The 12,083-nt window shown below is 42.7% G+C and overlaps 1 protein-coding gene across 2 annotated transcripts in view; it reads right to left on the bottom strand.

The window, feature by feature from the left end:
* Positions 1-12,083, bottom strand: part of GRK5 (G protein-coupled receptor kinase 5) — a 169,744-nt gene that overhangs the window by 86,333 nt on the left and 71,328 nt on the right. For both annotated transcript variants that reach the window (XM_055796566.1, XM_005229750.4), the window contains one exon: positions 11,579-11,674. Coding sequence is in view for 1 of the 2 variants with exons in the window: in XM_005229750.4 (XP_005229807.3) it covers positions 11,579-11,674 (96 nt within the window). In the remaining variant the exon portion in view is untranslated. The remainder of the gene's footprint in view (positions 1-11,578; positions 11,675-12,083) is intronic.

Here is a 12,083-nt window from a genome sequence, read left to right as displayed (position 1 = left end):
AAACCACAGGGCTACAGGGTGGATCCATGTCCTCCCTCTCTCCGTGCTGGCCCAGCTGTAATCCCAGTCTGCACCAATGCACAAAGCCCATTGCAGCACGCAGTGGGAGTAACCGCAACCTTGCGTGACCTTTGCATTGGCAGCTCCTCTGCTGAGTTTGAAACTTTGCATTGCTGCCTTCCACTCCTGAAGATCTTACCTAAACACATTGATTTTTAACTCGTAAGAAAGGCTCTGGCTCCCAGGGAGACTTTGAAGTAGATTCTAAAAAAGACGTTAGTCCTAGTCATAGGACCAGGGGTTGTCTATGTCAAAGAACAGGGAGAAAGGGCTGTAATTGTCCCTTGCAGCTCTGACCACTGATTCATAGTCACACTGGCACGGACAACACTGGTATAGACAATATTTTTTGGTTTTTTTTTTCTGTAGAAGACAATGAAGCTATGGTGTCCCATGGACACCCGCAGTTTCCTGGGCAGGGATGAAAGCAGTCTCAGAAGGGAAGAGTCTCTACCTTGGAGGAAGAAAGCCCCTAAGGACAGCCATGAGGTCCACTCCCAAGACAAGGGCTGCTTAACAGTTGCTCTTTTCATGCTGGCTTCTTTCTCCTTTCCCAAGCAGTACAAGCCTCAGGAATGTTCCCATGGACTATGCAAAGGGGGGGTACCCTTATCTACCTATAGCAGTCCGCCCCAGCCCACCCATTCTCCTGTCTTCCATGGAGGCACACAGGGGCCTCCAGGAGCTAATGGTGCTGGCCCATTCCCACCCCAGGAACAGGTTAACTCCCTCCTGTGTGGGGCCCAAACTGTCACCAGCACAGAGGTCTTTCCCAGAGATATCCCACCTAATTACTCATGCCCAGGATTAGCAGGTTCAGCCAAAGAGATCTAAAAGACCTTGCTTGACACGGCATGGCTGCCCGTTGGCTTTGGCTGTTGCAGAGCTGATCAGCACGAATATGTTATACTTTGCCTCAGTAGAGCAAATATTCCATGCTATTCAGCAAGTTCCTCACCACAGGCTTCTCTCTTTTGTGTTTCAGAGTCCGAGCTGCACCTTTGCAGGGTGTCCTTACTTATTTCTTAGATGTCACTTGGGGCTCAGTGTGTTGAAGTCACTGCCCGTGAGACAAACTATACCTATGCTGAAAGGTCAAGTGCAATAAACGTGATACTCAAGTGCTGAATATTGCTTGTTTGGACTGATCAGAATATTTCTGAAGTGACCGAGACCAAATTCTTCCTGTGCTTAAAACCATTTTTCTCCCAAAGCCATGTTTACAAACGCCAAAAATATTTTGAATGAGGAATTATGAAAGCCTGAAAGCATTTACTTATAGAGGGCTGTTTCAACATTGCAAATACTTGTATGTAGTTGAGCCAGGTCCTGCTGCTCACAAGAACAGCCTTCACCAATCTGTCAACACTGCCTTGTCCTAACTTGTCCAAGAGAGAGCTCAGAAAATCAACATGACTTGAAGAGACCCTCAAGGTGCCACTGTGCAAATATAATGCTGGTGCAGGGCAGGGGGACGGTGAATCTGGCAGGTATATTTGCAGAGATTACATTTTTGTGGGTCACTTTATACCATAGGGACTTCAAATCTCTTGGCATTAATTATTCTCCTGAAATGGTAAAAAAACTTCACATTTTTCTTAATATAATAAATTTAATTGTGACTTAAATTTCTTGGTCTATAACGTGTTTAAGGATTATAAGAGTTCAGACGTTTTGTTGAACCATTTTTGCACTGAACTTTACCAACTCCAGGACAACAGGGAGTTCTTCAACAGAGCCAAATACCAGTCTACCTTCATCCCCAAACTCAGGAGATTCTTCATAGTTTGCATTACACCATCTTGCTCTACAATTTGTTCCCCTTCCCTACACTGGACTTTTGCTCATCCTTTCCATTACTTCAACTAAGAGACAGCAGTTTAGGGTAGAGAATATTTTCTTTTACTTGTCTTAGAATTCCCTGGCACTGGTTTAGCATGGTGAAAATGTGATTAATAAGTAAATAAAAGTACTGGCATAATCAGAAACTCTATTCAGAAATGATCTCATAACTCCTGCTTCGACCCTGCCAAGCGGGGCTTCTATTTCAATATCAATATTTAGCGGAATTCACGGCCACAGAAATATTTCCAATTGCCATCTCCAAAATGTTTTCAAAGCAGCATACAGCGATTACCTGAAAAATAAATGGAATCTCTCAATGACTTGAGGGATTCAGCCAAACCACCAAAAAAATCAGGCTTTTAACATTCCTCACATGAATTCCCTCACACTATGTCTTCAAATCAGAATTAAAAGTTATGTGTGGGATTATCTGAAAAACTCTCAACCTCTCTTTTCCTTGAAAGTCAGAAATCAGGAACAGTAGAATAATAATGGGCCAGATTTGCAGTAAGTTTGATCTGGGGTCTCGCCTCACACATGGATTTACAAGGAGCATGAATCCCAACCCTGTTAACCCATAAAATAATTTGCAGTGCCTTATCTTATATTTAAAACTCAAAAAACTGTATTTATATTCATTTTATTGTCCATTTGCACTGTCAGGAAAAGAACTAAACCAGTGGAACTGAAGCACATAGATCAAGGACCCTCACAACAAAGAAGAGCACCTTGTGCTGAAGGACGCTTTGTGGTAAAGAGTGCTTCAGTAAAAGTAGTGCTACAAAGATAGACAAAATCAGAAACAAGAACTACAAGATTGCTTATATATTTTGTGGCTATCCAAAATAGCATATATATATATATAAAAAATGTGAATTTTGCTTCACTCAAAATATTTTATGGGCTTTTAGTGACTTTGATATACATTAAGACTACTACTTATTTTCTGGGTTTAAGTAAAGAATAGGATGTTTCTTATTCTCCTGCCCCTCTTCCACTTAAGGGGGGCACGGAAGGAGGAAATAAAAGAGACTGAATTTCAAGATTTAATCGGAGCAATAACTACTTTTCCACTACATGTATTTCATTCAAAAAAGCTAGCTTTTGTTACAAAATGTTTCAACCCAGGGCTCAGACTCTTCTGTTCACCTACACCGCCCTGCAGCATTGCACCATGCCATACTTCTAGCATGACTGTTCCTAGCCAAGCCCAAGACGAAGACCAGCCACAATCCCAGAGGCCTCTGAATAACCAGCAGAAAACAAGTCAAAATAACACTTCCTCCACCAACTACTCTCAATTTTTCTCGGGAAGCATTAACTTAGGTTAACCCCATCCCTCCCTAAAAGCCTGAATGCATCACCAAACGTGGGGATTCCAGGCTGCTCATCCCACAAGCGCTCTTCACAGCATCCCTATGATGTAGGTCTGGCAGATCTTTTCTCTGCCTCCCTCCACATGTCCCTCCTGTCATTATAAGAGGGCTCCTGTACAATTTAATTGAAGGGAAACTTTCTCACCAACTCCAGCAGAGCTGAAAAGTCAACCAAACCAGAGGCTTGCTTTGCCCTGCCACCTTCTTCCCATCGCTACCGGTAACAGTTACAAGGGAGTTCAGCAGGGAGAAGATTAAGTTCCTATCATACATGTAGCCCTACCTTCCCCATATCCAGCAAATGCTAGATGGCTTTTAAAATAAATTTCCTTAACAACCAAGTACTACTATTTAACAGGACCCATGAGCACTCCTATAGCATTTTACAATTCCAAATCACTGCATAAGTATTAATTAGCCTTAATGACTCATATTACCTAACAAGATAATGAAAAACCCTGCAGCTCACAGTATCTACTTCTGTTTTCAGTGAGAGCTGAAATGGATCTTTTAAGAAGATATATTGTCTTCTAATTCCTTTTTGCATATCCCTGTAATAACTTCTGGAAATAATTCAAAGTGTGCTGTGGCATTTTTTTTTCTTCTTAATTTGCTAAGACTCATTTATTGCACCAAATACAGTCTTTGCCATAAAATAAAAATACAGAGGTTTAGTGATAATATTTGTTTCTTAGGAGGCTTTCTACTGAATGACAACTGGTGCGGACTCACTGTTTGCTAAGGCGATGTAGATTTGCTGCCTGTTCTTTATGGAGAATAGCAGCGTCTTTCTTGGTTTCTTTCTGGGTTGCCACTGCCAAGGTAATACTTAATGGATTAAGTCTTGTGAAATGAATTCTGTAAATAGAATGTGGGCTGAGATCATTTCAACTCATTTCCCCTGCGTCCCCTTCCCGTCCTGGAAGCTGTCAAATACAAGCAGCCTGAAGTCCCAGTGTTAGTCTTGAGTCTCACTAGATGCATAAAACAGCTTGTTTTTCACGTACTTTCTGTGATGGCATTAAAAAAAAAATTCAAGAAAAAAACCCCAACCCTTCTCAATTCCACCCATCACTATAAACTGGATACAGCTAATCTTGCAGGGATACAAAACATTGCTCTGCTTGTCCATCATTAGAGCTCAAGAAACCTATGTTTATGATAGAATTACAGTCGAACCTGAGATATTTTAAAGAAAGGGACAGAACCAACCGTGGGTTTGTAAACAAACAATATGGTTTTGATGTCAGCCATATCATTTCACTTGCTGGAACAGTTTCTATCACGCAGCCAGTTCCTGCACCTGAAGAGTATCACTTTTAACATAGATGTATTCATGATACGGGACAGCACGTCACATTCAAGAAACTATAGGGTACTGCTGAAGGCGAGGTCTGCACTGCCATACAGCTTCACAATCTTTCCAAAGAGCAACAGAGACCTTTCGGCTCAAGGAAGAGAGGGGAAAGTTGTGTTTACTATAGAAGAAAAAAAAGAAAGCAAACAGGAGGTGTAGAGAGTGGAGACTGTCAAGGGGAAGGACTTTGTTTCTTCTTTAGAAATAAATCAGTTTGAGGGGTTTTTTTCTGCATTAAAGTTATCCAAAAAAATCTGCATAACTTTTTCCAGAGCAATAAATCCTCTCCACAACTCTACTTCAGCAGCTCTTCAAACTTTGCTTTCAGTCTTTCTTGGGTCCCTCTCTCTCAGTGCTCTTTCTGTACTCACCCCACAGACAATCCCCATGGAGGACAACTCATCCAGGGAGATTGTCCATTAGGTCCTGCTCTGGTATCAAGGGGACTGTCCCCACCACTGCACCATGGCTAGCCCCTGAATTCTGGTGCAATGAGTGCCACCCCACCGGGCAACGCAGAGGCAAACTCCCTTCCACCCGAAAGCACAGGCAGTCTGGGCTGCTAACAGACACAGACATCAGGAGCTGACACCCGGGTGATGCAAGAACACCAGCAAGATACCACACTGGTATCACTGGTAGTGTCCGAAATATACCTCATGCTGCAGTTATCTAAGGGCATCAATGTGGGCAAAGTTATTTTCATACAGAGCACGATACAGATTGCTGAAAAAACCCTCACCTGGTGTCAACTGAATTTAAAGGGACTCCCTGTGTGGATAAAAAAATTATTTGTGAGCCTATGTGTCTATCAGTTTAATTGATACAAACATCTCCCAAATAGATTTCATTGAACAGTGTAGCAGATGGATAGAGCATGCTGCTTTTTTTTGGTTTGTTGTTTTTTTTCTAGATAGTATCTTCTACTCCACTGATTCCAGTTCCCCATGTTTGCAGAAAACCTGGTGCCTCCCAGAGGTGTTGTAGAGCTCTGTGCTGCGTACTCAGCTCTGGCTGTATGCACACATACACTAACAGCATCCTCCCAGCACAGCTACCTGTGTGCCTACACATTTGGAAAGAAAATAGGAAACAATTCCTTTTGCTGTTGTTTCATAACACAGAATCCTCAGTACTTGTTAAAAAACTCTTTCCAAAAAAAATACATTTTTTTCCAAGGAAAGCTGATGCTTTCAACAAAAAAAATTCTCAGAAACTCAAACTCTACTTTTAGCCAAAAATGTGAGACCAGCCTTAGGTGTAGTATTCAGACTGATACCATGAGACACGCACAGAAGTTTTAACCAGTTGTGCTCAGCTATTTACAGATGAAGGCGAGCTGCAATTCTTTCCTTTGATCTATTTGTTGGCTTCAGGATTACATTACTAAACCTTGCTTTTTAATCACAAAATGTCAGAGCTGAATAATTTGGTGAAGAGAAAAATAGCTACTTCTTTGTGTTTTTCATCAGATCAGGCTTTTGATGCCTCCTGTTTCCCAGTTCCAGTGCCTGAGCTTTATGAATGACACGACCACGCAGTGCCAGAGCCTGGGATATGCACACACACTGTATTTCTTTACCTACATCCCCACACCCTGAGCGGATACACCCCCCCGGGTCTGATGCCATCCCCAACTGAAGCAGTGCAGGATGCCACACAGACACATTATCCCATGGTGAACATCAATATGCCATGTTGTCACTTATCTCTCAGCAGCAGCTTCCCTTGCGAGTAAGCCTGGAAGCTCACACTTTTCCAAGACCCCTCACCCATGTGTTTATCTCTGCAGTGCTAGCAAACCTTTGAAGCCAAGGAACCTGAGAACTGCTGGAAAGAATTTGTAAAAGATGTCCCAGCACTGTGGAGCAGACCATAAAAGTGCCTTGGGCATGTCTGGGGACAGACATTTTACAAGGGCATGTAGCAATAGGACAAGGGGAAATGGTTTTAAACTAAAAGGAGGGAGATTTACGTTAGGTATTAGGAAGAAATTCTTCTCTGTGAGGGTGGTGAGGCACTGGCACAGGCTGCCCAGAGAGGTGGTACATGCCCCATCCCTGGGGGTGCTCAAGGCCGGGCTGGATGGGGCTGGGGGCAGCTGGTCCGGTGGCAGGTGTCCCTGCCTGTGGCGGGGGGTGGAGTGGGATGGTCTTTAAGGTCCTTTCCAACATGGACCATTCTGTAGTTCTGTGGTTCTACGATAACTAGGGTATAGTAGCAGTCTTTCTGCCACAGGATGGAGCTCAGTGCAGGCTGCAAAGCATTTCTAGGAAGCTGGATAAATACTCAAACATCTCTGCCACTGATGTCCATACTTCTGCTTCTTTATTGCTATCTGAGCCCATGCTGGCAGCTCAAAAAGCCTCATTCAGGCAGGTCTGCATCCCGTTGCAGAGTCTGCACCATCAATATGCCTCCAGGTAGATAAATTCTAAAGTGACTGAAAAAAAAAAAAAATCAGACATGATCAAGACCTTCACCTACATGAAAAAGTACAATACAAAAATAGTTGGAGGAAAAAAGCACCAGATTTTGTAAAAAGTGTGTATGTGAGCTCTGTGGCTTCGATTTTGTCCCACTTACTCTGTTCACCATCTCTGCAAAGCGTTTCTCACACAGAAGCATATTTTTAACTATGCTGAAAAGAACCTGCCAGAATTGGAAGCTCAAGCTGCTTTTACCCTGGATAAATGGGACGCAAATGTCACGCAAGAGGTTAAATGGCACAGAAAAGATTTTTTTCCTCTTTTTAAACCTCGCATGGCAAAATAGCATTAATGGGGCTGATCCTTCTGTCTGCAAAATCTCACTGAATACAAATATTTAAGACAAACCATCAGAGTTCTCCTTCTACACAAATACAATGCACAACCAGAAACTGCTTTACTGAAGGAGTTAAAGTTTTCTGCAATAATGCAGCAAATCACTCTATGCAACAAACAGCAGGCACATTCTATGGCAGTTTCTCCACAGACTTCAATCTATGGGGAAAAAAAACCCCTTGATTTATTATATAGCATTTGGACAGTTGTGAAAGAAAATTTGCCAAAGATCAGAATAATCAACTCTTTCACCCAAGCAGTTTTTTTATGAAAGAAAAAAGCACAGAATGGGTCTGAGCAAAATAAATAAAAATTCCACACTTCAACCAACAGAACCTTTTGCGTCATTCAGAAATATTTACAGACATGCAGAATCTTTTATCATCAAAAAGACACTCTGGCCTTTAAAATTACAACTTTTTCTTTTATTTTGTTTACTGATGGCCTTTAAACTAGTGGGTATCCCTAACTTGTGGCATCTCTTCATGCCGTGTGTGTGTCATGTAAGAATTTTTAAAGCTGCGCTTTGCTATTTTCCCCTTCCCTTGAAACATCTCTCTTTTGCTAAGTATCATCTGCAAATTTTTTTAAAGATAGAACACCATCTACTAGCAGCATCCATCACAAGTTATTGTCACTAGTGCCTCAAACACCAGTTTTCATCAACCGACAGGGCTGCTAATCAGCCAATATTCACCTGGCAGGGGCTAGCTGTTTTAGTACAATTAAATACAGCTGGGAAGAGGGCTGCAAACAGAAACATACATTAGCCATTCACAATATAAAAGTATACATACAGACATAAGCCTCTCTCAGAGCTCAGTAAAGGTATTAGCATAGCACCCCTGTTCCACTTGCCTATTTAATTAGCACACAATGAAGGCCACACCAAATTTCCCTGCAAAGGACGTTGCATATTTTGGACAAAAGAAAAAAAGGAGAAAAGTTGCTTTTAAGTGCAGTCCAAAAAAATAGCTCCTTGGTTAAATGGCACTTTTAATAAAGATGTTTCCAGTGTTTGTTTATTTATCAAAAAACCATGTTTCGCTCGGGTGTTTTGATTTTTATGTCTGTGTAGAAGAAGGAGGGGAAAAAAGGCCTTTACTAAGCAAGTCTTTCAGTGAGACACCAGATGATGGATGGTCAAACACAGAGTCTCCTGTAAACACAGAGGGAACCAAAAGGTATGAACTGACTCATAATTGTGTCAACACAGGTCGCAGACCCTTGGTTTATTTCAGCCTTCCTGTTTTTCACAGATTTCTTTTCACACTACACTTTTTTTTTTAAGACACAGACTCTTTTCAGTACACCTTAGTAGGGTGCAAAAGCACACACGTCTTTACACCAAAATGTGGGCATCTACACACACATGCAGGCAGTATTGCCACAATTACAAGAGCAGCATTTTCCAGCCATGGCTTACAGCTGCATTAAACTAAGCCATGCCTTTCTTCACAGCAATCCATGCCTGCTCTAAACCGAAAGGTCCATCCCATCCCTGCCTCCAGCTTTTCCACAGAGGCTCTTGGGAAGCATCCAGAAAAGAAGATTACAACAAAACCTCAACAGCCTAGTCCTCCAGCCCATGCAACCCTCTAAGACTCTGGTTAAAAAAAAAAAAAGAAATTCACACAAAGTGGCAAGACTGTGTCTGACCAAAAGTGCTGGGAGGCAGAGACAGGGCAGAGGTCTGATGAGCAGAACCTACCAGTACTTGTCTCTAAACACGTTGAATTGAGGCTGTAGCCTCTTCCTTCTGTAAAGCTGTTCTTCTCTTCTGGTTGCCAATTTCCATAGAGACTGGAAGAAAAAAGCCTCTCTGAGGTCTCCAAAATTTCATTATCAGTTTTGATTGGCACTGACCAGTGGCCTAAGAATTTGTTAGGGGAGGGACTGATGGGCAGACACACTGAGCAGCTGGATCCCCTGCAAGTCACAGAGCAGCAGCTCCGCTGATGGTTCAAGAAAGATGCTTCAGTGCATTCCCTCAGAAAATCACCTGCAGAGACACTGTCACCTGAAATCCTGAGATCCTTTTAAATAACTTGCAGAAAATAACAAAGGAAGATGGGTTAAAGGGAGTTGTTCTTCCTCAGCAGAGACTGTAAAAGCAGCAGCCTAAGGCCAGACTGCAGTGACCGCTACTTGTCCCTGGACATCCATAAGCCACACAGAGCCCAGTGCAATGCATCTGCACATGCAACTCATCCATCCTGAGCACCTCAAATCAACTACACATGTGCAAATGACTTAATGTTATAGACCCAGAGAGTTCGATTCATCCACGATGTGTCAGATCCCCTGTATGAGCAAGGAGACGTTTATAAACAGTCATAGTTTGTTTGGGATGCTTCAATCTCAGCCAGATTAACTGAAACCTGGTAGAGCCAGCAAGGACAAATGACCTTACGCAGGCTGAGCAGTGCCTTATTTCTTGTGTAATCACATCCAGCTCAGTGGGAAAGCTACTCAATAAAAATCAGAGTCACAGAACAAGTAGTATTTGGGCCTTATTTCCCCACTGTGTAGAAGTCAGTTGCTGAAATTCCCAGCCAACAGGTAATGTCTGCAGTGAAGGCAAATCCATCAAGAGCATCACAAGGGCTCTTGCCCTGTTACTTCACCAACTCATTCACAACAAAAATGCAAAACAAATTACATTTAGGACAAAGATGACAAAAAAAAAAGCCAGAAACAGCATTTCAGAAACAGAATTCATTAGCAGACTTTTTTTAAGGCTACTCATTTTAGGATATTACACCTTCGTAAAGAGCAAGCATTTTATATGGTGCCACTTCCACCTGTAGAAACCAAAGCTGATGGAACAGCAGAGAGAATTCCCTGCGCAAATTACAATACATTAAGTCAGATTTGTTTCCAGCATATTTTGTACCTTCAGAAATTGTTCCAGGGTTTTTGTGTTTGTCAAGTGGCCATAAACTGGGAAAACTTAAGCTCTTGTCTCCTGCCTCCCCTCCTTTCTTTACCTCCTTTTAGCCCTACAGCAGAAGACGAGGGAAGCAAAATTTACTGAAGACGACCATGAAAAGAGTTTCAAAACATTCCACATATTTTCTCTGCATAAACACGCTGTGAATTTCAAATGTAAATAGTGCCAGGGCACTGTCACTCAGACCCCAGGAGTTTACCCAAGTTAGAAAAATTACGCTGCCCGTTATCTCAGTTGTTACAGTTTCTTGCCTTTCATTCATTCATTGCCAGTGGCTGGATTTTATGTCACTGTAGCAGAGAAAAGAAGCCTCAATGGCTGAAGTTAACCTCTTGGGGAGAGATCAGTAATGCTGGGCTTTCCAGTGGAGAATGCACAAGGAGACAGCTGCTAGCCTTGCTTGCCAAGGCAGCAGTCAAAAGAATGCTGAAATTTGGCAGGTATGAACAGGAGAAATGTTGTGTTATGAAAACGGCCACTGCAAGCTCCCTTCCAAATCTGCAGTGTTTGGCCCACATTGATAAAACAAAGTTAGTTTAAAAAAGTTTTTACATGTCCTATAAAAAGCTACATAAAATAGTGTTGTGGTTGTATGGAGGATAGTACTGCTGAGCAAACCTGCCTGGCAGAGGGCAGTGGCTATGGCTTCAAACATCGTATCCAGTCTACAATGACTATTAACCTTTAACTACATCACCAATCTCTCTGCTTTCATTTCTTCCCCGATAAAAAGCTACTTATTACAAGGGAATGCAGGATACAATGAGGGGATACATTTCTGAGTGTCCTTTTAGAGCCAGGGTGGTCCTGGTAGGCACTGAGTCAAAGCACCTGACCCATATGCCAGGTACCATCCAAGCGAAGTGTCTCTTTGGCTCCTAGAGCCTGCACATGCAACGCCAAGCCCCCGGCCGCTGCCAGCCCAAGCCCTGCCTTGCAAGCCCTGCGCCTGATGCATACGCGTTATCTCCTCCTGAGCCACGGTGCCCTCTAAGGAACCGGAAAATGCTGAGTTTGCACGGCAGCATCATGGGAGCTATATGCATTGTCTGCCCTTCTCTAAGCTGCTTCCATTAATAAGTACCTTTAACACTGTCCTGCTGAACCAGTCTCAACACACGTTTTATTTATGCAATACTTCCAAAGAAGAAAAAGCTCTTACCTATTGTTCTTCGAAGATCTTCACACTGGCTAATGTGAGGGAATTTCAAGATTTCCTTCCACTTTTTGCTTTTGCCTTTGCGTTTCCCTCCACCCCCTGCAGAGAAAGAAACAGCAGGATTAGATGGCTTTCAGGGCATAGCCCCGTCCAGAGTTTACCAGCCCAGTCACAGCTCTTATGGATATCGTTAATAATTAAAGCCGAAACATTGTGGATAGATGTACAGATCAAGCCTGAGCTTGTCTGTGCTGAAACAGACCGAAGTGGCAGCACCTAGCACATCAGCTTACTAAATGTTGGGAGCACAGGCTTGCAGCCCACCAGGACCAGTTCAGGTGGCATCACCTCTGTGTCAACTAACAGCCACTTCACATGAGTCAACCCTGTAAAATTACCGCTCACATCTTTTCAACCTGGATCTCCCCCTTCTTCTTTTGGGATGAGCCCTGATGCCATCCCAAAATAAGGGCTGGAAACTGAAGATCAAAATTCAACTCTCATCATC

The sequence above is a fragment of the Falco peregrinus genome, chromosome 1, assembly GCF_023634155.1.
Source record: "Falco peregrinus isolate bFalPer1 chromosome 1, bFalPer1.pri, whole genome shotgun sequence".
Taxonomy (NCBI): domain Eukaryota; kingdom Metazoa; phylum Chordata; class Aves; order Falconiformes; family Falconidae; genus Falco; species Falco peregrinus.
This window is presented reverse-complemented; position numbering and strand designations above follow the sequence as displayed.